We start from the raw sequence: 26,584 nt of genomic DNA, 5'->3' as shown, positions 1-26,584 counted from the left end.
CTGAACAAAGCCTTAGTGTATCTATTGTCACTGGCCCTTGTAGGAAGGCACACATTCACAGACAAGACCAATCCCCGTGTATCTTACCTTATTCTGCTCGCACACATACTGTATTCTAAGGGTGTCCATCGCTCTGATCATGGCTTGCATGGCAGTGAAGATGTTTTGATAGACCAGCTTTGTGAACCCCTTTCTGTCTTCATCGCTGTAACCAGATCCATGGATAATTCTCATTTGCTTGATAAAGGTGCTTTTCCCACTCTCACCAGTTCCTGCAAATAAGGGAAAAAGGGGGGGAAAAAGTCAGCAAAATTTCAAAAGGAATGCTTGAGAAAGGATCTCTGGGTGGTATTAATCTATATCACTTGGCAAAAGCTTGGCACAGGCTTATTCAGTTTTGGATTACAGGGAAGTGCCATACTAAGCTCCAGGAAATGCCTCCCCATCCCTTCTCCATGAGAGGAAATATGATGCCAAGACCACATTTCTCTCAGATTGAGAAACTGCCTAGAAAAGTAATAAAATCTGCAGTGTAGGTATATAGAATTAGACAGTGAAATTAAAGTATTTTCACATAGTCTCAGTGATAAATATAATTAACTGTGATTTGAACATGTGTTCTAATCACGACTCATTTCCAGATCTAAGTATTCCTTGAAGATTTTTATTAGCAGTTCAGGCTGATGGATACTCAACACAGTGAAGTTTCTTCCAGTGAGAATGAAGGAGAAGCAAGCTCAGAACTAAAATGACTCAAGTAGTATACTTTAAATAGATGCATTTTGTGGTATGTAAGTTGTATTTCAATAAGATGCTATGAAGAGAAACTTTCCTAATTTCCCACCCAAAGAAACACAAATTATGTTAAAAAAAAAATCCTAGTTAGGACTTCATGAGGGCCTTGCTACAATGCAATAAAAAATTATGCTATAGGAAACAATAGTTATAAATATCTTATTCTCATCTATCTCTCACTGACCCAACAGAACACCCGGGAACATGCAATTATAGTAATATGCAGTCAGTTCTGATGCTACGGTGACTCATAGTTACATAAAAATCATAGTTGTGCATCTCATTTTCTTTTACATTTTTCTTATAAAGACCTTTTCCAGAGGAGGAGCATGAAGCATGTAGATAGTACTTTGGTAGAATAACAATCTAGAATTAAGCCTATGGCCTGTAGCTCTCCAATGATGCTCTTGTTGCAAAAACTCAACTGAGATAAAAACTCTGTAAGCCAGGCACTGGTGGCTCAAGCCTATAATCCTAGCTACTCAGGAGGCTGAGACCTAGAAGACATGGTTCCAAGCTAACCCTAGCAAAAAAAAAAGTCCCAGAGACTATCTCTAAGCATCAAGCACAATGCTAGACTGGAGATGTGGTTCAAGTAGTTAAACAGCAACCATGAGCAAGAATACAAGGCTTGGTACTGGCACTTTCAATATTTGGAAGTATTCTTTCTTATAAGAAAAGAAATTCTCCTGAATATTTGATTCTGTCAAAACACAAACCTGTTCTTCCATCTGTTTCTCCATCTTTAGCACCAATGGCTTCCACTCTGCCCAGGAAGAAAGACAAAGCACCTTCATGTGAGCAGGAAGGCTTGGAGGTCTTTACCAGCCTGTTTTGACTACACTCTCTCCAATCTGCACTTCAGCCACACGGGTCTTCCCTCATGACGCTTCTCTTCCTGGATAGGCTGTTTCCCTATGGCTCCCCTGTGCTCTGAGCTGTGCATGGTCTCACTGACCAGATCAAGTCTGGAATATCTCAGTTGTTCTGTACAATATGCACTCCCTCTTACTATAATTTCATTTACTATGTGGCTCCCCTCCCGGTCTGTAGATTCCTTAAGAGACAGAGGCCATGTTTGCTTTTACTCACATAAGCTCTCTTTGTGGCTGGTGTACTATCTTACACTTGGTACATACTTACCTTTATTTTTATTTATTTATTTTGCCAGTCCTGGGCCTTGAACTCAGAGCCTGAGCACTGTTCTTGACTTCCTTTTGCTCAAGGCTAGATAAATATGCTTTCTCTATCTAGCAAACACACACACACACACACACACACACACACACACACACACACACACACACGATCCTCCAGATCTAAACCTCCTGAGTAAGATTACAGGTATAGGCCGTCAGCGCCCTACAGGACTACTTTTGATACCTCATGTGACAGAAATACACCTGGGTTATTTCACAGAGCATAACTTTCTCTAAGTTCATCTATGCTACGGCATATGTTAGAATCCCCTTCCTTTCTAAGGCTGAAGAACATGAACTATTTTTTAAATAGTTGATAGAAACAATTCACCCAGTTTTAACTGTCTGCACTGTCTACCACATGAAATAATAAGATATGCCAATCTTCCCTCTCAAGCACCCTGTGCCGTGTGTGTGTCAAAATGACTTTAACCATAACATAAAAGGACACAGAAATGGCATACAAGAAGCCTTATGCTCACTATGTGGAAAATGATGTAACTTGTGGGCAGGGATGGGAGGGGGAAACTATGGGAAAATGAAAGAAGGGGTGACATTATCAAGAAAAGAAATTTACTCTACTCATTAACTGACTTATGAAATGGTAACCTCTCTGTATAATATCTTAATAATAATAAAATTATATATATATATATATATATTTAAAGAAGCCCTATACTATTCCTGATGACCCATACTAAGTGACTAATTCAGTTCTGGTACGGGAAAATATTAAAGTAGTCACTTTTGTTCCAGGAAATCTATCCAAATGATCTCCTCTAAGTCTCAGAGCCATTCTCTGAGGTACAGTAGGCCTTTGGGATCCTTGCGTGTGAAGACTCCAAGGTAACAGAGGAAGAACTATGAATGCTTAGGATGCTTACAGTTAGGATGTTTAAAGAACTCAAAAGTACCTATTTCATAGAGAGGTCTGAGCATCCATCACCTGGAGCTTCAGTGTGTTGAAGTCTACATTACTGTCACAAAAATTACTATTGTACACATTACATGGCTAACCAAAGGCTATCTTCTTTTAAAAAAATATTTATTGTCAAAGTGATGTACAGAGAGGTTACAGTTTCATACATTAGGCCTTGGGTACATTTCTTGTACTGTTGCTCTTCATCATTAGGTGTTTGGATGCTTGGTTCATTTTCCCCATAATGCTGCCAACTTCCGCTGAAGACAGGCAGCCTTTCAACAGATCTCAGCTGGACCACTTTGATTCCACACACCCTCTTTCCCTTCACTTTGGGGACACCATTTGCATTGGGGGAGGCGAATTTTCACAAAATTAAGGGCAGAGAAACACTCTGCAGATCACAAAGTGATTTAAACACAACTGGCAATAACTTGGGACTCAAAGCTACAGAGCCTCAACTGAGCTGTATCATTTATGTGCAGGGATTTCAGGGGTTTTTTTTAATATTTCTTTTTATTTAAAGGTATACATTTGTAACTGCATGTTATTAGATGTTAGCCACACAAGACAGACTTACTCTATGTATTATCTTCATTTTATAGATGGGAAATTTGGAACTCCAATTGGCTATCTAATCTTTGCAAGTTCATACAGCAAGAAAAAGAACTGGGATTTACTCAGCTTGACTCCAATGGCAGGCTCCAATGTTAGAGAATGAAGTCTTGTTTATGAATGAAAGGACATCATTACACTGCTCTAAGGGGTCAGATCTTAAGCAGCCACACTCTGAGTTCTGAACCCTTGCTGGACTGCCATGTTGCAGGCTCACACCTTGCTGGGAACCCCAGGGAAAATATATGGTCAGGAGAATGTCTTCACAAGCAGCTCCTCTGTTATCACACTCCAACTTAAGGAAAGGGAGGTGGGGTCTGCTTATCTCCAAAGTTAGGGAAAACCCAGTGCCTTGGGCTTTCAGCGTTCAGCATACTACCACAATTCCTAGAAAGAACTCCCTTTGTCTTCATCCCACCTTCAGTAACCAGGCTTTCAATTGAGCCCTCAAGCGCTCTGGATACTCCATTAGCATCACAAAGCCTACTTGCTTGTTTGCAGATGGACATATCCAGTAAAGAGGCAAAGCTTGGAGACCAAAAACAGCTGGGAGCTGGCCCTCAACCACTAAATGAGGGAGTGGCTAGGCACTGGTGACTCATGCTTATAATCCTAGCTACTCAAGAATCTAAGATTAGAGTATATGACAGACAAATCTGAGAGACTCTTATCTCTAACCAGCAAAATACTGGAAGTAGATGTGTGGTTCAGATGACAAAACACCATCCATGAATAAAAAAGCTAAAAAGGAATAGGAAGTGCTGAATTAAAGCTCCAATATCCCTGCCCCCCACCTGGCCATACAGACAAAGGAGTAGGTGGGACCAATGAAGATATCAGTTTTCCTCCATCAGTCTTATACCATGGACCATCTCAGGAAAACCAGCTAGGAAATGTACAGAGACAATGTGATGACACTGGTCTCCCTCATGAGTCATGATGATTTTTTAATGATTATTCCTGGTTGCCTCACACTGTCACATGAGTGTGAGAATGTGAGGATCTCTTGGAAGGCTTTATTGAAAAAATAAATGAAAAAAGGTGTCCAGTTGGTATATGCTGATTGCTTTGTGCTAAAATCCCTTGAGGATTGATGTTCAGAAAAGACCATTTGGGCTTGACTTTCTCTTCATGCAGCAAGCCATAAAGATCATTTCTGGAAGGATGCCCTTTTCATATCAAGTCTGGAAAAGAGCTTTCATCACCAGAGACAGGTGATCAGGACTGCATTGAACCCAAATAAACAAACTCAAAAGTAATGTTCATCTTCCATCGTTTTTTGTTTTTATTTTTGTCCAGTCGTGGGCCTTGGACTCGGGCCTGAGCACTGTCCCTGACTTCTTTTTGCTCAAGGCTAGCACTATGCCACTTGAGCCACAGCGCCACTTCTGGCCATTTTCTGTATACGTGGTGCTGGGGAAATGAACCCAGGGCTTTATGTACACAAGACAAGTACTCTCGCCACTAGGCCGTATCCCCAGCCCTCTTCCATCGTTTTCTATTCATCCCAACCCCATTCATCTCTTGCTAATAGCCTTAGAATCCACTGTGCTAGACTGCATATGCCTCTATGTTCTGTCATTCTAAGTGTATAAAAGCACTCTGCTTTGGTCATTTCTCCAGACTTCACTCTCATGGGGATGCCCTCGTTCATACAAAATTAAGTTAGATTTTTTTTTTTTTGTCAATCACATCTGTATTTGTTGGGTTCCCAGACCCAGTCAGAAAAGCTAATGGGAGTATCAGAGCACTCTTTTCTCCTCTGCCTTATACAGTCAGAACGTGTCCAAAGTCGTCAGTCTAGCTGCTCTCTGCTCCTGCAGCAGCGTCCCAGAGTCCCTGCTGTCACCCCGGCTGACACTACCATGCCTTATTCTATTCCATTACTGAGTTACCCGCAAGCCAACATCAATATTTCAACATTTTACATACAGCAAAGCCGATACAAACACAATATTATGTAACCACCTCAAGACAAGCTTTGATTTTGGCTCTGAAAGAAGAAAAATCATTCTGGACACAGCCCAAAATTCTACACCAGGGCCTTGTGGCAGACAGAGCTATTCACTTGCAAGAGGCTAAAGCCAACCCTATCACCGCATCAAACACAGGAATAGTTTTTAAAGGGCGATTGGATTTGGAGTATTTCAAAAGAGAAAATGTTCAGAGTGCTTTTGAGAATAAAAAAAGATTCAAATGTATTTACTAAATACCAATATTAAAAAATATTCTTTGGGAGAACAGGAGGGAAAAATTGGGAGAGCAAGGGAAGGGGTGACATTGTCCAAAAAAGAAATGTACTGTTTGCCTGCCTTATGTAGCTAAACCCTTTGTATATCACCTTTGTAATAACAAGAAAAAGTTAAATTTGAAAACAAAAAAATGCTAGTCACAGGAGTAACACAATCCTGAACCGACCATCCTCAGCCAAGGAACCAGATGATTAAAACCTCATATGTTATTTAAACAATATTAACACAGAATACCAAGCTGAGCATACCCCAGAATGCATATCCTTATGACTTAAAACAAATAAAATGAATATGTGCTTCTGCCAGGACTTGTTGGTTCATTTCATTTCATAGGAAATGCATAGATATATGTATATGTATATATATATATATATATGTATATATATCCTTTTGTTTCAAGTTCAAGTTTTTCAAATAGAAAACCAATGTGGGGCAAAACAGGGAAGGCTTAAAGGCAAAGAAGAGATTGAGAGACACCTACCCCGAGGGCCTGAGGAAAAAATACATATTCTTTGGTTTCAAGTTCAAGATTTTCAAACAGAAAACTAACAAGGGGCAAAACAGGGCAGGCTTAAAGGCAAAGAAGAGATTGAGGGAGACACCTACCCTGAGGGCCTGAGGTCAAGAACACAGCAAAAGCTGGCACTGGTAGCTCATACCTGGGATCCTAGCAACATGGGAGGCTGCTAAGAACTAAAGGATCTCAGTTCTAAGCCAGTGCAAGCAGAAAAGTCTGTGAAACTCTGACTCCAATTAACAGGTAAAGTGCCAGATTGGAGATATGAGTGAAGTGGATAGGGTACCCTGGACAATACATAGATACATACATACATACATAAATACATACATACATACACACATACATACATATACATACATACATACAGAAACAAAAAGAGGGGGGAAGTCTCTCATTCAAGCCTCCACACAGCCCAGTTAGTGTCTTTTTCCAGATAAAAGGCACAGAGAATCCAAGAATAAACAGGTTATTCCTTCAGCATGCTGGTGTTGAACTTGGGGCTCAGTCCAGCTGTCTACATTAATCTCCATACTTCCAAACAATGGGCTGGATTTACCTTGGGAAAATCCCTCCAAAAAGCAATAGTGACACAGCCCTCTTCCCAGGACTTAGGATTTTCCTCCCAGCCTGAAGAACTGTGTTCTGAATGGGAGCAGGCAAGGAGAAGTGGGAGATGACATCATTCTTTCCATACTGGCAGCTTCGACAAGGACCACAGGGACCAGGTAAGCACAAGCTAAGCATCAGAAGTGCATTTCTTCACCTGTTCTAAGCAGAAACTCCTCACCAGAAACAATGAGCATGCAACTATGCACTGACTCAGGAAAAGTAAAATTTAAGGGCTATGACTTATAGACGGAAATTTACTGGTAATTTTTGTTGGAGGATTTTAATTGAGGATTGGGTAATTTGGCTCTTAAAAAAAATAGCCTGATTCTATATAGGTTAAAACCTAGGGTTGGTAGTGCATCTGCTCTGCTTGTCTCTTTGTAAAGCCCACAGAATGAACAAGCTGGTGAGCCCCACTACAACCTAAACAACTGCAGATGGAGAGCAAAGCAGAACTTGGCCCCCCAGGAGCAGCTTGTCCATTCAAAGGAAAGGAAGAATTTAACTAGAAACTTTTGGTGTTGGGTTCCCAAGACATTCACTTAGATGTCACAGGGGAATGTGCAGCCTGGAAGTGCTTTCCATCCTGGATCTAACATGCAAAACTACAAAGCAGCAAGAGGAATAAAATTATAATCCTGTTTCTAGATTTTGTTGTAAATATAAGTAAGGGCAATGGCTCTTCTCCATTTAGCTCTAAGTATAGTCTTGTACTGCTTACCGATATTCTAGTCAACAAAGGACCATGTCCAGTGCTCATCTCATAAACTTATAAGGGAGCTGAAAAATTTCTTATCTACAAGTATTTCTATTATACTTTTTTTTGTCTATCATGATTATGTTCAGATACACACACAGCAGTGTCCTACAATGGCCTGCAGAACGCAGGCCAGTCCCATGCTGTGCAGATAAGGAGTAGAGGAGCAACAGGCTGAGCCAGTTCCCCTCTGTGTGGCAGCCTGACATCTTGCTTGATGTAAGTGAACTCTATTGTTTGTGCAATGGCAGCCTTGCCTAAATGCATTGCTCAGAACATATGCATGGTAGAACTTTGAAACTGTTAGCAGCTCGGAGAGCCTGCTCTTTGAGGAACTGGCTTATCAGTATCCCCCAACAATAGTCTTTTAACATAAAGTCAGTGAGTAACTTCTGGGTGTGGTACACTGGGCAGCCTCAGACTCACCAGAACCCAGCCTGCCCCTACCCACCCTCTGCCCTTTCAGCAGGGGGCAGAGCTACTTTGGGACTGAGGCATTGAAATTCTGCCAAGTCCCTTACTGTCAGTTTGGTTCTGGACCTTTTTGTTTCCCTTTGACCCCCAAACGTAAGCATGACACAATACTGGTTTCTGTGGCTGGCATAGATAGATAATTGGCATTCTAAATGAAACCTCAACTCTGCCTGCTTCCCTCATACTATGGGTTATCCTTGTGTCTTTGATCTTGCAGGACTTAGAGCCTCCTGCTCTTGGCTTATCACTCTAATAGTGTTTCTCAAACCTCAGTCATATGTACCAATATTGTGACTTTTGTCATATCTTTAGGCCTCCTATAAATCATGTTTAGATTTATCTGTTATTTAGACAACATTGCTATTAAAAAAAAAGAGGCCTAAATGGAAGAAGTGGAAAAACTGGTATTCTCTATGACTAATCAAGTTAAACGTACTAGGATACATAAAACTGGCAATTTCAACTAAAAATAACTTGCTTGCTTCCACTGATCTGAGTACCACATTTTAGAAAATACAAATGACCTACCAGGTGCTAGTGGCTCATGGCTGTAATCATAGCTACTCAGGAGGCTGAGATCTAAGGATTGTGGTTTGAAACTAGGCTAGGCAGAAAAATCTGTGAGACTCTTACCTCCAAGTAAGTACCAAAAAAAGTCCAAAGTGAAGCTGTGGTTCCAAGTGGTAGAGCACTAACCTTGAGCACAAAAGCTCAGGGACAGCACCCAGGCTTTAAGTTCAAGCCCCAGGACCAGCACCAAAAATAAGCATACAATACAATAAAATGAAATACTAATGACCCTCTTTTTGTAAAAATGTCCTTAAAGAAAACTCCTTTCTCCCCATGTTCTCTCCCCTTCTCTCTAGAGAATTCTGAAATTCTATCCATACATCTTATCCAGCTAACAGAAGGGGCTAACAAAAAGTCTTCATGATAAAATTCTAGGCTTGCTTGGATTTGAGAAAGCCATATGAGGTTGAAGTTTTAAACTTAATTTTAAATTACCAAGAAGGGTTCAGGCAGAGAACAGAAGTTGCTTTTAGGAACCAGGAAGGAACAGCAGCCAATGCAAAATAAACTCTATGAGTGATAGACCAAGGATGTCAAAACAGAAAACCGATTGTTCTATAACTTATCCCAAATTCAGAAAGTTGGCCTCCTTGAGAACCAAAGAAAGGAGGAAGCAAGCTTCCCAGATGGGCAGAGCCATTGCCAGCATTGCTTTTGGTGTTTTCTGGAGCCCTGCAAAGGAAACGAGTTTTTACTCAGTGTCACAGGGTGCAATGTAAAGAGAAGAAAAAGTAATTTAAAACAAAAGTGAAGACACACTGCTGGGATTGAGGGAGAAGAGGATATGATGTGGTCAAATTTGATGTGAACAGCAGGTCCTCTACTTCCAAATAATTGTTGGAACCGAAAACCGAGCAGACAGAGTAGGGCCTAACAAATATTCATGGACAGGTACTGTTCCCTGTCAGCAAGCAGGGTGATTGAGTTGGGAAGCAGTAAGGATAGAGCTGCCTGGTTCAGGGAGGATGGACCTTACCAAAGCTACCTCACCCTGGTAGGCTGCTCTTTCTAGGAAAAGACACTCCAAAGCCAGAGTCATCGGCACTGAGAGGCTTGAGTTCCATACCAGGGCTTTTGTGGAATGGAAATAGATGAACTGAGAAATTTTCTTTAGCAGCTGGCCACCAGTGATTCACACCAGGAATCCTAGCTATGCCAGAGGCTAAAATATCAACGACTGCAGTAGCACGCCACCTTAGCAGAAAATTTTACAAAACCTCAAAAATAACCAACCAAACTCCAGGTACTGGTGGCTCCTGTCTGCAACCCTAGCTACTCAGACGGCTAAGATCTGAGGACTTCAGTTCAAAGCCAGTCTGGGCAGGCAGGACGGTCTGTGAGACTCTTATCTCCAATTACACACACACAGAAGTAGAACTGTGGCTGAAATGGTAGAGCACTAGCCTTAAGCACAAAAATTCAGGGGTAGCACCAAGGTGCTGAGTTCAAGCCCCAGGATTAGCACAAAAAAACCCCACAAAACCAGGGCTAGAAGTATGACTCAAATGGTAGAGCACCAGCTGATCAAGTGTGAGACCTTGTCTTTGAACACAAAGAGTTCTCAGCTGCAAAGAGGCCCAAGCAGAGCAGAAAGTCGGTGACTTTTACTACTTGGCATACTCTAACTCAGGTTGACCTTGGACAGTAGCTACTGGCTGACCTTGGGTGTTGAGCCACAGCCCACTCCTCAAGGGGAGTTTCTGCACCTGTGTGTACTCCTGCTCCAGTGCTCTTCCTTCTAAAGGTTCTAGTCTGCGAGAGAAAACTCAGGTGGAAATTCCAAATGATTCCCAACCCAAGTGCTAAGTAGAAGCCAAAGGCAATAACTGGAGGTAGAAGATAGTAAACCGGGGCATTGTTAAAATGCAGATTCTTTGGCTGGGAATGTGGCTTAGTGGTAGAGCGCTTGCCTAGCATGGACAAAGCCCTGATTGACTGATTCCGCAGCACCACATACACAGAAAAAGCCAGAAGTGGCACTGTGGCTCAAGAGTTAGAGTGCTAGCCCTGAGCAAAAAGAAGCCAGGGGCAGTGCTCAGGCTCTGAGTCAAAGCCCCAGGACTGGCAAAAAAAAATAAATAATAAAAAAAAATTGTAGATTCTTAGGCATTAAGTTGAACTATCCAATGCAGGAACTGGACATACACATTTCACCAGTACTCCATAAAGGCTGATGCACAGAGTCTGTGGACTGCCTGGAACTGAAAGGGTCAAGAGTTTTACATCACGTTCAGTTGTGTTTCAATTTCACTTCAACATGGATAAAATATTCCTGCAGGTGCTCAGTTTGCAGGGCAAAATAAAAATCACCCAATCAATTCTACTTAGTCCCCTGTTCCTCAACAACCAGGCACCTTCTCCAACTTCAGCTCCTCCCACAGGGAGGCACTAGGCAGCACTGAACCAGATACAGTTGGAGACAGGGTTTCTGACCACATTCTGAACAGAAGAAATGGGGAGAAGAGTTTTGAAATTAAAAAACAAAAGATGAAAAGAAATTAAGTGAAGAAGCACAATAGACAACTTGAGAAGTTAAAAGAATAATGTGCAACTCAAATGATGCCATTGTATTTGTGATTCTGATTATATTTTTTTATCAATATGCAACCTTATCTTCAGTGACTAGGCAAGGAGAGTATAATTTCCAGCACAGTCAGCCCTTTACGTTACTGGGTTCCATACTGATAGATGCAGAATGTTTTTCTTAATTTGCTTCTTCTGAATATAAGCAGATATTTTGCTTGTCATTATTCTCCCAATTTTATGTAAGTATTTAAATATCGGTTTCATTATCTTAGATACTATAAGTAAGCTATAGATGATTTAAAGAATATAGAGTGATGTGTGCAAGTTATATGCAAATATTGCACCCTTTAAACAGAGCATTCAGAATTTGATATCCAAGAGGGGCCTTGGAATCGACCCTCACTGATAAGGCCAGCATACATCCTGGTATTTCCTGTCATCTAAGGGTCACATTTTGATCATGAAAAGTATTTTTATTTTTAAACTTAATTTGTGAGTAGTTGTCATAGCAGGCGAAAACACCAAGCCACTAATAATTTTTAATCACAAAGAATTTGTGTATAATTTTTTGAACTCAACATAATAAAGATAATGTACTCTTCATGTTGGTCAAAAATGCATTTAGGAGTTCAAATTCAGTGAGACAACAAGGCTTTTATTCTAAATTAACTTTCAGCTATTTATCTCTATAACCAAGTTTCCACAATTTGTTATAAATGCGGTTTACTTTTAAAAACTCAATATAAGCACTTAGATGAGTATTAACTACTTTATAACAGGAAATGATTGGCATTTATTTACCTTCATTTGTAGTTTCATGATCTAAAGATCTTTTTAAACATTAGAAGTAATCCTGAAAAGAATTACATAGCTCAGCAGGGTATAGTAGCATATACTTGTAATGCTAGCATTTCAGAGACTCAAGTAGAAGGACTGTGAGTCTGAGGGCAACCTGGGATACATAGCAACTTTGGGCCAAACTGAGCTCCATAGGGAGACCTTGTCTCAATAAAAAAGAATTACACAATTTGTGCTCATTCTGTGTCGATAGTTCATCTGTATAAGGTCCTATAAAAGTAATAAAATATGCATAATCTTAATTATCAGATGCTTATTAGTGATAAAACTCTATTTGGGAAAATTCCCTAGCTATTCATTATTCTTTCCCCCAAAATGAATGAACAACACAAATGATAGGGAGACTATGATCCCAAATAAATGCTGTGACTCACAGATAATATTTTAGTGATTCTATTAACAATTCATTTCTCTCGTCAGGAAGGTCATGAGATCATTTTCTACTTTCAGATGCTCAATTGTTTTCCTTAAAAAGGCAAATTATATGCCTTTTCATGAATGGTTTTAGGATCTTCCAGTCCCCTGCTGTTTTTGAAGGTGAACATTTCCCCATTCTTCTTGAACATTCATCAAAAAAAATCATACCCATAGTTCACACAGAAATATTGGCCTCTTTACCTCTGAAAGAATATGTAGACAGATCTAACATGAGAATGGTTAACAATGAGCCTCCATCAGAACTTGCCCATGCAAAGGCAGTATGACTGTCCAAAAGTTTGATTTTGCTATGTTCAAGAGAGAAGATGATAATCAGAACAAAGACATTAAGGGAGAAGAAAGGGAAGTCAAATAGTCACAGAAAACAATTTTCTTTTCTTTTTTCTTTGTTTTTTTTTTGTTTTTTTTTTTTTTTTGGCCAGTCCTGGGCCTTGGACTCAGGGCCTGAGCACCATCCCTGGCTTCTTCCCGCTCAGGGCTAGCACTCTGCCACCTAAGCCACAGCGCCCCTGCTGGCCGTTTTCCATATATGTGGTGCTGGGGAATCAAACCGAGAGCTTCATGTGTAGGAGGCAAGCGCTCTTGCCACTAGGCCATATTCCCAGCCCCACAGAAAACCATTTTCAAACACAGCAATGTTTGCCTGCAACACCAGCTGTGATCAAAATAGGGGACCCCCTCTTCCATCCATCCTCCGCACCCCCAAAGATAAATGGAAATGAAAGAAATGTTAGTTCAACCCAGGCAGCTGCAAGTGCAATGAGGGTAAAGCAAGCATAGGAGTTCTGTTTCTGTTAGTCTTTAAAGGTATCAGACATTGTCATCCACATTAGAAAGAAGCTGTTCCTTTGAAGATCTTCTTGAAATTAGGGGAATATATGAAACTTGTTTTATTTTGACTTATTTGCATATACAAATAAGTAGTGTTTTTTTATCCTGTTGTGATCAAAATATGTAAATTTCCTCTTGAAATGTCCAACTTAGGACTGAAAGAGGTAAAGACTAGGCAAATAGTAACAAGATTTGGTACAAAGATGTCATCCACCTCAGGGCCTGTCATTTTGTTCCTTTCTTTACCTCCCCACAAGCTCAGTGGCTCCTCATCAACCCATCGGCCTGATCCTCACAACTCAACATCGCCTTTCCATGAATCTTGTGGAATCCACAGAGCAGGCCCATCGCCTTCTCCTTATCACTGCTTTGTCTCTACATACTGTTGTGGGTATGTTAGTCACATTGTTTCTATGTCTTCTCACTACAACAGTAGCCCATCTGTTGTTTCCAGAAACAATAATGTTTAAGTTGCATGGTTTTTCTGAGAGGTGCGATGATATCTGGTGCCATCTCACTCCATCTTCCCTTGGGTATGAATTATTCTTTGTCTAATGTTTCCACTACGTATAATCTACCAACCCAGTAGTCACTTGTCACTGTTCACCCAAAAAGCAGGGAGGGAAGGAAGAAGGGAGGGAGGGAAGGAGGGAAGGAGGGAAGGGAGGGAGGGAAGGGAGGGAAGGGAGGGAAGGGAGGGAGGAAGGGAGGGAGGGAGGAAGGGAGGAAAGAAGGGAGGGAGGGAGGAAGGGAGGGAGGGAGGGAGGGAGGGAGGAAGGAAGGAAGGAAGATGGTGTATATAGGAAATGACATTGTATACAGTTTAAGGCATCCATGAAGGTCTTGTAACCTATTCCCTGTGATAAGGAAAAGCCTTTACAGGCTCAAAGTTGCCTTAAATCAGCAGCTAGCTTCTCCTTTGAACCCAACACCTTGGGATACCATCTGCCACAAGAGTGCATACTCAATAACTCATTAACTTAATAAGAATTCATTAGCAGCTTAGTTATCAAATGCTTTCTTTCTTCGAACTCCTGGTCAAGTCACCATACAGCTTTGGAATAATTCATTTGATTCAGAGGAGCCTTTTCCAATGTAAATGAGATACACTCATCCCCTTCAGTTCTCCACCCCATATCAACAAGCAAGTTTGTACCTATTCAACTCTTGAGTGCTCATGAAAAGGTCTTCCATAGGGTTTCTTCCTGAGAGAAAGAAATTTCTTTTCCTGGTGCACTACTGTTGACTCAGGACACACTGAGCCATTCCAATTTTTTTTTTTTTGGCCAGTCCTGGGCCTTGAACTCAGGGCCTGAGCACTGTCCCTGGCTTTTTCCCGCTCAAGGCTAGCACTCTGTCACTTGAGCCACAGCGCCGCTTCTGGCCGTTTTCTGTATATGTGGTACTGGGGAATCGAACCTAGGGCCTCGTGTATCCGAGGCAGGCACTCTTGCCACTAGGCTATATCCCCAGCCCCCCAATATTTTTATTTGTTTATTAATTGAACATAAATTTTTTTACAAGGTGTTGTGCAAAAAGGGTACAGTTACATAGTAGGGCAGTGTGTACATTTCTTGTGATATCTTACGTCCTGTTTTTCTATCCCTTGTCCAGGTCAGGTAGACATATATACAATATACAATGTATCAAGAACATATACAGTATTCACAGACTTGGTCTCTACTGTCTCTCCGTCTCCCTTTGTTAACAGTCATATATCAGGGAGATCATGCCCCTTTGTTTTCTGTGTTCTAGGCTTGTCTCTCTCAACATTATTTGTTTGAGTTCTGACCATTTCTCTGCGAACAACATTATTTCACCATTCCTAATCGCTATGTAGTATTCCATTGTGTTTAAGTACCATATTTTTTGGATCCATTCATCTGTGGAGGGGCATCTGGGTTGTTTCCATATTTTGGCTATTGTGAATTGTGCCGCGATAAACAAGGAAGTACAATGTCTTTTTGATATCTTGGGTTTTGCTGTTTAGGATAGATGCCTAGGAGTGGTATGGCTGGGTCATAGGGTAGGTCTATATTGAGCTTTTTGAGAAACCTCCATACTGTTCTCCAAAGTGGTTGTACTAATTTGCACTCCCACCAACAATGGAGAAGGGTTCCTCTTTCCCCACAGCCCCTCCAGCATTTGTTGTTTCCTGAGTTCAGGGTATAGGCCATTCTAACTGGGGTGAGGTGGTATCTCAGGGTTGTTTTTATTTGCATTTCCTTTACTACCAGGGATGTTGAGCATTTCCTCATGTGTTTCTTTGCTATTTTTATATCTTCTCTTGTGAAGTCTCTCTTTAGCTCTTTTGCCCATTTCCTAATAGGTTTATTGGGCTTGGGGGGGCTTAGTTTTTTGAGTTCTCTGTAGATGACAGATATCAGGCCTTTGTCTGTTGCTGTGCTGGTAAATATCCTTTCCCATATGGTTGGCTGTCTTTCTATTTTGGTGGCTATGACCTTATCTCTTGGTTAAGCTTTGTGATCTCTCCCCTCCTAGTCATTTTAGATTCTGTCATTTCTTGTTTCTCCAGTTGTTTTAGTTTCATCGTGAGGTTATTCACCTGCTCTGCTTCCATTCTTTTAATGTGAGTGTGAGGGCAATGATCTTGCCCCTCAGTACTGCCTTAGCTGTGTCCCATAGGTTTCTTTGTGATGTGTTTTCATTGTCATTGTGGCTTATGAATTCGTTGATTTCATCTTTAATTTGGTCTGTGGCCCAAGTGTTGGATAGCAGCATGGGGTTTAGCCTCCAAGAGTGTGTATAGCCTCTGTGGTATCCTTTGTTGTTGAGGGTTACCTTTAATCCACTGTGATCAGATATAATACATGGGATGACATCAATACTTTTGTATTTGCTGAGGTTCTTTGTGTGGGCTATGACGTGGTCTATTTTGGAATATGATCCATGGGCTGCTGAAAAGGTGTATTGGGTCTCTGTAGGGTGGAAGGTTCTATATAGGTCTGTTAGATCCATTTGGGAAATGGTGTTATTTAGGTCCTCAGCTCCCTTACTAATCCTCTGGGTGTTGTATCTGTCTCTTGTAGAGAGAGGAGTATTAAAGTCACCCACTATGATTGTGTTTGCGTCTATCTTGTTCCGTAATTCTGTGAGAATTTGCTTGACATAGGTAGGGCCTCTTTTGTTCGGTGAGTATACATTTATCACCGTGATGTCTTGATTCTGGATTTTTCCTTGTATTAATATGTAGTGTCCTTCTTTGTCTTTTTGAGTTGACTTTAATGAGAAGTCCAGCTTGTCTGAGATCAGAATGGCTACACCTGCCATCTTGGTGGGTGCATTTGCTTGGTAGATCTTGCTCCATCCTTTCATTCGAAGCCTGTTTTTGTCCCTTGCTGTAAGGTGGGTCTCTTGTAGACAGCAGATGTCAACTTTTTGTTTGCGAATCCATTCTGCCAGTCTGCTCCTCTTTATCAGGGAGTTTAAACCATTTATATTTAAAGAGATCAAGGATAAGGGTGTTTTTTCTCCTTCTATTTTCTTGTTGGGCTGTTTTTTCCTTTTTTTTTTTTCTTGTCTTTAGTGAGCTGGTCTTTCTGCTGGACTTTGGCTATTGAAGTTTCTTTCTGATTCTGTCTGTGTGTCTTTTACGATCTTTGTTGGGTGGGGTCCCCCTCTTAGAATTCGCTGTAGGGCTGGTTTTTTATTCACATACTCCTTTAGCTGCTCTTTGGTGTGGAAAGATCTGGTTTTCCCTTCGAATGTGAACGCCAATTTCACTGGATATTTGATCCGAGGTTGCAAATTGTTATTCTGAAGTACTTGGATGGTGTTCTTCCACTCACTTCAAGCTTGGTAAGTTTGTGTGGATAAGTCGGATGTTATTCGAATCCTCTTCCCATTGAAGAAAGTTTCCTTCTTCGCTTTGGCTGAATTCAGAATTTGCTCTTTAATCTTGAGGTCTGTAGTCTTGAATATTATGTGCCTTGGGGTGGCTTTCCTGGGGTCTGGCCTGCCAGGTGTCCTATAGGCTTCGGTTACCTGGATGGGGTCCCCTGTGAGATTGGGGAAGTTTTCTGCAGTAACTTTATTGAGAACATGATTAAGCCCTCTGCTCTGGTATTCGGCTCCTTCTTCTATTCCAATTATGCGCAGATTATATCTCTTGTCTCTGTCCATTAGTTCCTGGATTAGCCTGCCCTGAAGCTTCACCTTTTCTTGGAGTGTGGTCATTTTCTGGTTGTTGTCGGCTGCTTTGTCGTCCAGGCGAGAGATTCTGGATTCTATATGGTCCACTCTTTGTGTTATGGTTTCAATTGCGGAGTTTATGGATGTCAGAGAGCTATTTATGGTTGTCATATCAGCTCTGATCGTGGAAATTTCTTCCTTTAAAGAGTTGTATTTTAAATCTATTTTTTCATGCATTTCAATTCTCAGGATGTGGAGATTTTCTTTAAAGGAGGCTTGCATTGTATGCATTTTTGTTTCCATTTCTTTAAAGGAGGCTTGCATTGTATCCATTTTTGCTTCCATTTCTTTCTTGGCTTCCTGGGTGTCCTTCCAGATTTCCGCTCTAAACTCCTGGAATTGTTTTCTGATTTCATTTCTGACGCTTTCGATCATTCCTGTTAACATGGCCTCATTTGCTTTTTTAGTCTCCATCTCCTCTTCAGTCATGCTGCTTTTTGGAGCTGGCGAGTTGGCTTGCCCTTTAATGAACTGAGTTATGTTTCTTTGTGATTTGCGCATCTGGAGATCTGTGTAGGTCTTCCCTCCCTCCTGTTAGGCATGTCTACGGCAGCAGGTGCTGTCGCTGTGGCCCCGCCCACCAGTGCAGGGTACGCCTACCAGAGCAGGCGCTGTCGCGGGGGCCCCGCCCTCCTGTGTGCTGTGCGTCCACTACAACAGGCACTTTAGCGGGATATGTCTCCCAGAGCGAGCCCTGGGTTGCTGGGTTGTGTTTGCGCCCTCCCGCAAGTCCGTTGGGGGGGGGGGCGGTATGTGTGGGGCCCAGTGGGATTGACTGTCCGGGTGTGGGTTAGCACCCTCAGACCTCACTTCCGCTGCGAGGGAGGGACGTGATCAGGCCCAGGTGTCCCTGCTGGGCTGGTATTGCCCACCAGCGCCTGTGATTTTAGTTGTAAGAGTCTGCGAGGTCCAGGCGCCTCAGGTGGGGCTTGCACTGCCGGCCGTCCCCCAGCCCCTGTTGGGAAGGGGCGGGGCCGGTTCTGCCAGTTCAGGAACCTGTGGGGCCTTGGGGCTGCTCCGCCCTTCCCCTGCTAAACTGACTTCCCAGCGCCTGATGGGAGCTCCCTGCCTGATTTGGGGATTCTTCGTTCCCTCTGGGTGGGGAGGGGGAGGGAGGGAGATCTAGCTTCTTTGTCGGGCTTGGGTCTCTGATAGCTGGTCTCCCGTTGGGGGAGGGGATAATGGGGGACTCACAGTTGCTGCTTTGTGTGTGTGTCCAGCGCAGCCATTGGTCCTTCAGGGGTTGGCGAAGTGTTGTGGTGGCTTCCCCGGTTCCCTCTTTCTGCCGCGCTGGGTTCCCTTGTCCGAACCCGGTGTGGACCCGAACTTCTCGTCGCTGCCGGTGTGTGTCTTGGTTTGCACCCTCCCTTGTGTCTGTGGGGTCTCCCGCTATCTGAATTCTGCGCTCCTGGCAGCCTGTGTGCCGATCGCCGGGTTCCCCTTTCCCAGCCTGGCCCTGTTTGGGCCAGGGTTGGCTGGTGGGGGGAGGGTGTCCCGGAGATTCTCCGGCTCCATGTAGGTTTTCGGTTCTTCTTTTTTGCTCCTTTTTGTTTTCCTGCGTTTCTCCACTGCTTCTGGCTGCTGGTTTTGCTGGGTTCTTGATGGGGTGTTGGGTGTTGGAGTTCCCAGCTCGCTATTCAGTTGAAGTGAGTCGGGGTGCCTCCCTATTCTGTCGGCACCATCTTTCTCCTCCTGAGCCATTCCAATATTGAAGATCTACCAAATGCCTAGGTTAAGCACTAATTCTAAGCTTGACCTTCCCTAAAAGCAGAAGGTCAAACCCCATTTCCTTTCCTCCAGGCAGAAGTCCCTCTGGGCCCCTAGTTCCCCAGAATCATGAGTTCAGAATGACTAAGGCCAAAACAGTTGAATCATAAATTCTTCTCAACGTGTCTCTGATATCCAAACACATTTCTGATTTTTATGTCATTTCCAAGGAACAATCTAAACATACATGACTGGTGATAGTTCATTTGGTTCTCATCTTGAGTGGAATTGAGAGATGGCTAGAAAATTGGTATGTACTGAGTAGCCAGATTGTTACTGGGACTAGGCTCGATGTAGAAGTTGAATTGGTTTGTGGGAGGAATACAGAAGAGTTTGGAGGAACATACTAGTTAAGGGGCTAGAATGATGTAAGTGGATATGAATGGGCAATTTTGGTGCAAGCTCATAAGATAGGATGCAAATAGGAATACAGACAGTGAAATTAATGACAAGGGTTTGAACAGAAATAAAGACTCTGTTGCTAAGTGGACTAGAGCCTACTCTTGTACCAAAACAAAGCATTTAACTACTTTGTGTCCATTCCTTCAGATATTGTGAGAGGCTGAGCTTGAATGTGATGGACTAGTTTATTTGGTAAGAAAATTTCTAGGCAGCCTAGCATCCAGGCCACAGTAGGGGCAATTCTGTCTGCTTTCTTTCTTTTTTCCTTTCTTTCTCTCCTTCTTTCTTTCTTTCTTTTTTTTTTTTTTTTTTTTTTTGCCAAACTTCCAGAGGGAATTGGGAGTAAGAAGGAAGCACAAGAATTTCTAAAATTTAAATCATGGCTAGAGAACAAGTTTGTGTAAGGGTCAGCTAAGGACAGTAAGATTGCTAAAGGGATTAATACCACTACAAAAAGAAGCCAAGTAGCCAAGCACCGGTTGCTCATGCCTGTAATCCTAGCTACTCAGGAGACTGAGATCTGAGGATCACAGTTCAAAGCAAGCCCAGGCAGGAAAGCCCATGAGACTCTTATCTCCAATTAACCACCAGAAAACTGGCACTGTGGCTCAAGTGGCAGAGTGCTAGCCTTGAGCTGAAGAGCTCAGGGACAGTGCCCAGGCCTAGAGTTCAAGCCCCATGACCAACAACAATAACAGCAAAAGTGAAGTACTTTGCATCTGTAGACAAGAAAATGAGAAGAAATCTCAGAAAGCAGGGGAAGCAATTATAGGATCAAAGACTTAGAAATGAACATTTCAAAAGAGAAGACCAGGGGCCTATTGCAAACTATAAATTCCTTAAGGCTTCTTTCCCCTTTGTTCAGCTATCAAGACACTCATGGCTTCTACATGCATGGGTCAGGCTGGACCATGCAGAGCTTGTGCTCATGGAAGTACCTATCATCACCTGTGTTTTGCAGGCATGCAGGGTTTAAGACTGATAGGGTCATAGGAGGCTTCCACCAAGATTTCAAAGGCACGCCTAGGATGTCCAGCACTGTGTGGCAGTGCCAGCGTTTCTGCAAGTAGTCCCTTAGAGTCATGTGTGCAACAGTGAGCATGATGCTGAGGCCAAACTGCAGAAAGAACACACACACAATGCTTGTCCGAGAAACCCTGAGGCAGTAGAATCATGCCAGGAGTGGCACGGCATACTGCAGTCAGCAAGGCCAAGAGGGCAGGGCTGCCACCCTGTGGAGCTCACATCGTGCCACAACTTTCCCTAACTGCCCAACACAGAGTAATAGCATTTCATGCTTGGGTTTTGCTTCAGTTGGATCCCTTCATACCCAAATTTCTTCCTTTTGGATGGGAGTCTTTGCCCTGAGTCCGACTTCCCAATGAATCTTGGAAGTATGTAATTTTTTAAATTTTTTTATAGCAGCTTATAGAAGAATGTGCTTTGTGTCTCTTGAGGAGACTTTAGAATTGGATTTTTGACTAATGCTGGAATAGTTAAGATTTACAGGAGTCTGAAGAGATAAGTAGAAGGTATCTTGCTTTGTGAGGGGGAAGTAGGCAGGCTATGATGCTACAGTCTGGATCAGAAAGAATCATGTGTTGAAGGCCTGGGGCCCAGCTTGGCACTATTGGGAGGTGGTGGAAGTTTTCAAGATGGGGCCTAGTGAGAAGCCTTTAGATCATTGGGGGCATGACTTTCAAGGGACTGTAGGATTCTGGAATCTCTCTTTTTCCTTCATTTCTCAGTCATGAGGTAAGCAGTTGGCTCTGCCATGTGCTTATTACCACAATGAGCTAACTCATCCCAGATCCAAAAGCAACAGGGCCAATGCATACTAACCACATTTTCATAAATAATGAGTCCTCCAAAATGATAGGGCAGAATAAACCTCTTTAAAAATTAACTAGCTCTCATGTTTGTTATAATGATAAAAAAAAAATGGGTTAACATCATCTCTAGCCCACTTATCAAGCTCTGTGATTAAAGAAAGAGTCCTTACTCCATGGTGGGTTAAAATAACTAAGAAAAAGTGTACTTCTGATTACAGAAGACAGCTTTAATAATACCCATTGTTTTAAGGTAATTATGAATAACATCCTTTTTCATGACCAAACATAAACTGATTTGCAGAATTCCTCATCCACCTAAGAATTGGGGGTAGGAGATACTTTACTATCTCCTCCAGTATTCTAATTCATATACTTTTAAAAAATGGCAGTCCAAAATTAAAAGAAAAATTCCATTAGCCATAATAGAGCATGCTTATAATCCCACCTGAGAGGCAAAGACAGGAGGATCGTGGTTAGAGGCCAGCCTGGACAGTCAGTGAGATCTTGTCTTGAAAGCAAGCTTTGTATGATGGTGCAGGTCTATAATCCTAGATACTTAGGAGGCAAAAGTATGAGTATCATAGTTTGAGATTATGAGGCAAAAATATGGGTATCACAGTTTAAGATTTGTTTAGGGCAAAAACACAAGACCTTGCCTCAAAGACAAGCAAAAAGAACTGGTGATGTAGATAACGTGGTAGAGGACTTTCTCAGCAAGTAAAAGACTGAGTCAAGCCGTAGTACAAAAGACAAATCCACAAACACCTAGATGTTCCTTTTCACACAATCTCCATATTTTAAAAAAATAGCTTAGATTTTTCAGTAAGAAAATTGTGGTAGATGCTGGGATAGTTCTTTTATTGAGGGGATGAATTTCTTCTGTTGCTATACAACAAGCTAAACAATATAACCCAACTAGCAGTGTTATTCCAGACAGTGAGGAAGCATAAACAAAAGGGGTCATTTCAGCTAAAGGAAATAGGAAATGCTATTATCTATATTAGTTGTATCTCCAGTGGCCTACTTAGGGGAGAAATACTGTCAACCAAAAACCAAATCGATGCAGTTTCAAAGGCTGTAATTAAACATGTAACACATTTTGTTATTAGAAGAAATTGAAGTGCATGACTTACCCCCATCTCCTCTCTCTCTCTCTCTCTCACTCTCGCTCGCTTGCTCTCTCTTCCCTTTCCTTCTTCCTTCCCTCCCTTCCTCTCTCATTATGAGAGCCCTAATGATACCCATTGTTTTTAGGTAATTATTAATAACATCCTTTTCCATGCTTAAAATCTGGTTTGAACAATAAAGTCCCAGGCCAACCTGAGAATAGAGGGTAGGGGAGAATTTACAACCTGGCATCTGAACTCTTATTTACTGTTTAAAATGACAGTCCAAGAGAAAAAGAAAACAGTTCAAGTCAACTGTGATAGAGCATGCTTGTAATCTTAGCTACGTGAGGAGGCAGAGAAGAGGAACATGAGATACTCTATCAATTGGTGACATGCTTTCCTTACAAAAAAAATACATATGTACACACAAATACATCCATAAATAACATTTTTCCAAGGCATAAGGGAACAAAGAGAAATGATGTGAAGATTACTACTCTTATTCTACCCCAATGATGCAAACATGAGTTTCCTTTTCTTTGGAAGATGGAGGGATTGTGGCATCGTAATTATGGCAAGTTGGGGCCATTTGTGGTTGATTATTCTTCCTTAGAGCTCAAGGGCCTGCCCTTGTTGCAACCTCAGATTTTTCATATGTGAGTAAGCAGTATAAACATAATATTACTTAAACTTTCTGGTCCTGTCTCTTCTTCAACTAAGTTGGAAGAATAATAGCATCCTTGCTGACACTTGTGAGACTTCAAAGTGCTTCTAATGGCAGAAAGCAGTATCTACACATCAGTTATGATGTGTAAAGGTGAAAATGCACAAATGGAGAGGCAAAGTCCAACATGTAGGTTTTGGAAACCCATTGCACAAAATTAGTAACAGGAATCAGAGCCTTCAAGCCCAGAAATATGATGGAATTTCTACTAACAATCGATAAACTAGAAAATGATGTCAGGATGAGGGTTCTAGGCTGCTGTAACAAAGAACCTCAAAATGGGTGACTTAAAACATGCAATGGATTGTCACACAGAGGGAATCCTACACCATATGCCTCTGTTAGCTGCTTGTCTTTTTTTCTAAGTCTTTTTTCTCTCTCCTCCTGTCTCATTTACTCATTTATTTGGTACAGACTGGTGCAAATAACACCATACTCAGCTTTTTATAGGTTAAGATGGAGTCTCACAAGCTTTTTGCCTGGCTTCAAAATACAATCCTCCTGATCTTAGCCACTCATTAGGATTATAGGGCTAAGCCACTAGGCCCAGCTACTTTAAATTCTTGGAGGATAATGATGACTTAAATATTAAATATATTTAATATAGATCTTGAAGGGTACTGATCATTAAAATATTTTTGCCTATCACTGGGCACCATTGGCTGTAATCCTACCAGCTCAGGAGGCTGTGATATGAGGATTGTTGCTTGAATTCAGCCCAGACAGGAAAGTTCCCGAGACTCATCTCCAACTGACCACAAAAAGCCAAAGTAGAGTTGTGGTCAAAAGTCCTGGAACTGCTTAAGGCAAGTAAGAAGGCCCCTTCACTTTTGAGTTAAAGGATAGAACATTTGCACACTCAGACAACATTCAGGAACCTCCTATTGCTCTTTCTCTGTTTCTGCAAAAGTTCTACTGTCGATTATTACATCAAACATTTTAAAGTGAAGCAGGCACTCTATTAGGTTGAATACCACCCCCTCCAACACACACACACACACACACACACACACACTCACACACACTTGTAGATTCATGATGAGTTTATGACCTATAAATGTGACCTTTGAAGATGTGATAGTGATAGATGTGTTAAGTGATAGTTAATTGCCCAAAAGTTCTCATATGATTTCTGCCCTTTTAAGAACAGTGAAAAATGGCTGGGCACTGGTGGCTCACACCTGTAATCCTAGCTACTCAGAAGGCCAAGATCTGAGAATCATGATTTGAAGCCAGCCCAGGCAGGAAAGTCCCTGTGAGTCTCTTGTCTCCAATTAACCATCAAAAAACTGGAAGTAGAGCTGTGGCTCAAAGTGGTAGAGTCCTAGCCTTGAGCAAAAGAGTTCAGGAACAGCACCCAGGCCCCAAGTTCAAGCTCCACAGCAATAGTAATAAGGCAAAGATGACCATGTGAAGGAAAAGGCACAGCTTGGAGCTCTGTGGCCACATCTTGGCAAAGTGTGGAGTGTAAGAGATTATGGTCTAAATGACCTAGGCAAAAAGATCCAGTTCAAAAAATAACAAAAGCAAGAAGGAAGAGGAGGAGGGAGGAGGAGGAAGAAAAGGAAGAAGGAAAGAAAGAAGGGAAGGAGGAAGGGACGGAGGGGAAGGAAAGGAAGTGAGAAGGAGAAAAAAGAAAAGGAGCCGGGGGTGGGAGGGGGGGTGCGACTCAAATGATAGAGAACACCCACCTAGCACCTAGCAAGCACAGACTCTGAGTTCAAATCCCAGTACTCAAGAAGAATAAAAACTTACTTAATATTGTATCACAGAAAATCAGATTACTATAGTGCAAACAAAATGTGAAATTCACCATGAAACTAACAAAGACCTTACTAGGGAAAATCTTCCCTATTTCTATTTGTTACTTCAATAGCTATTACAGATTAGATTTTAAGAACATCAATGGAAGAGGAAAACAAGTACCAAAAAAAAGCTGTTTCCCCCAAAAAAAAAAAAAAAAACAACATAACTAGGCATATGAACAACATCTGACCTCAACATAATGAAGAGTACAAATGAAACCCAGTGCCCACATACACAGACACCACTCATTATTAGTGGGCATGTCAGAAACAGGAAGCATTCCAATTTATTACTGTGCATGGCCCTAGGAAGGTACCAGCTTCTGTCCACTTCATTCAAAACAACAATGCTGTCTTATCCAGAAATTCTAAATCTAGGTTATGGGAACCCCCTGGACAAGTGGCCACAGCTCTATACACAGAAGTGAAAGGATGACAAGTTTAAAAGTGGCAAAGCCCATCTGTTACATCAACACAATGGAAACATTATATAAGGTCAATGAGGAAGACATGAGAAGTCCTACTTGCTCAGGAAGTAAAGGTTAAGAGGGGCTACCTGTGTCCAGCTTCTAAGGTGTCCGGATCACCTCCTATCCCACCTGGAACCCCCTTCACTGCCTCATCTGGAAATCAGAAATAGTCAAAGCACTTAGACCGGGCTAAGCCCAGAGAAGCTCTCAATTAGTGTCAATGGAACTTGGAAGTGAAGGTGACCTGGATTATTTTAATGTTTGCATGCATGTGCAGTCACATATGCGCACACACATGCATGCATGCACATGCATTTCTGAGTTGTGATTATCAATACCCCATGTGAACAATGGCAATGACTGCATGTAAGGTATATGGCACTTGCTTTTATTACTTATGCATTAAGAAAGCTTAAAAACTGCTTCCCCTCTTGTTACATTTAAGGTAGTCAAAGTTTAAAACGAAGTGTTTTTGCTTAATTTGTTTGTAATAATTACTGTTGGTCTGAAGAACCTGAGTATAGTCTGTTTCTTCTCTATTTCTCAATGGAAGGATGCTCAGGCCCTGGTGGCTATCTAATGCCAACTCCATTTTATGTGAATGTGAAGAAGTTACTAGTAAATTCTTCACTGGAAGAACTTTTGGGGATCTTCAGGGTAACTGTAGCAAACCTGCTGTGACAAGATCAGTGTCTAGAAAAACTAAGCAAATACAATGAAGACCCGAGTGGCCCACAGACATGGAGTTCATGACCCATGTGGACGCCACTTTGACAACTCCACCTGAAATCTTCTACTTGAAGGACATGGTTTCATGAGGTTTTTTTCTTCTTTACTGCAATGTCTTAGTGATGTTTTTTGGCCATCTGAATACCTGTATGTACCAAATAAATGAGTGAG

The 26,584-nt window shown here is 41.8% G+C and overlaps 1 protein-coding gene across 2 annotated transcripts in view; it reads right to left on the bottom strand.

Annotated features, from left to right (window-relative positions):
- Gna14 (G protein subunit alpha 14) overlaps positions 1–26,584 on the bottom strand; it is a 165,857-nt gene that overhangs the window by 82,375 nt on the left and 56,898 nt on the right. For both annotated transcript variants that reach the window (XM_048332104.1, XM_048332095.1), the window contains exon 2: positions 88–272. In XM_048332104.1, the coding sequence (XP_048188061.1) occupies positions 88–272 (185 nt within the window). The remainder of the gene's footprint in view (positions 1–87; positions 273–26,584) is intronic.

Source organism: Perognathus longimembris, chromosome 1, assembly GCF_023159225.1.
Source record: "Perognathus longimembris pacificus isolate PPM17 chromosome 1, ASM2315922v1, whole genome shotgun sequence".
In the NCBI taxonomy this organism is placed as follows: Eukaryota; Metazoa; Chordata; class Mammalia; order Rodentia; family Heteromyidae; genus Perognathus; species Perognathus longimembris.
This window is presented reverse-complemented; position numbering and strand designations above follow the sequence as displayed.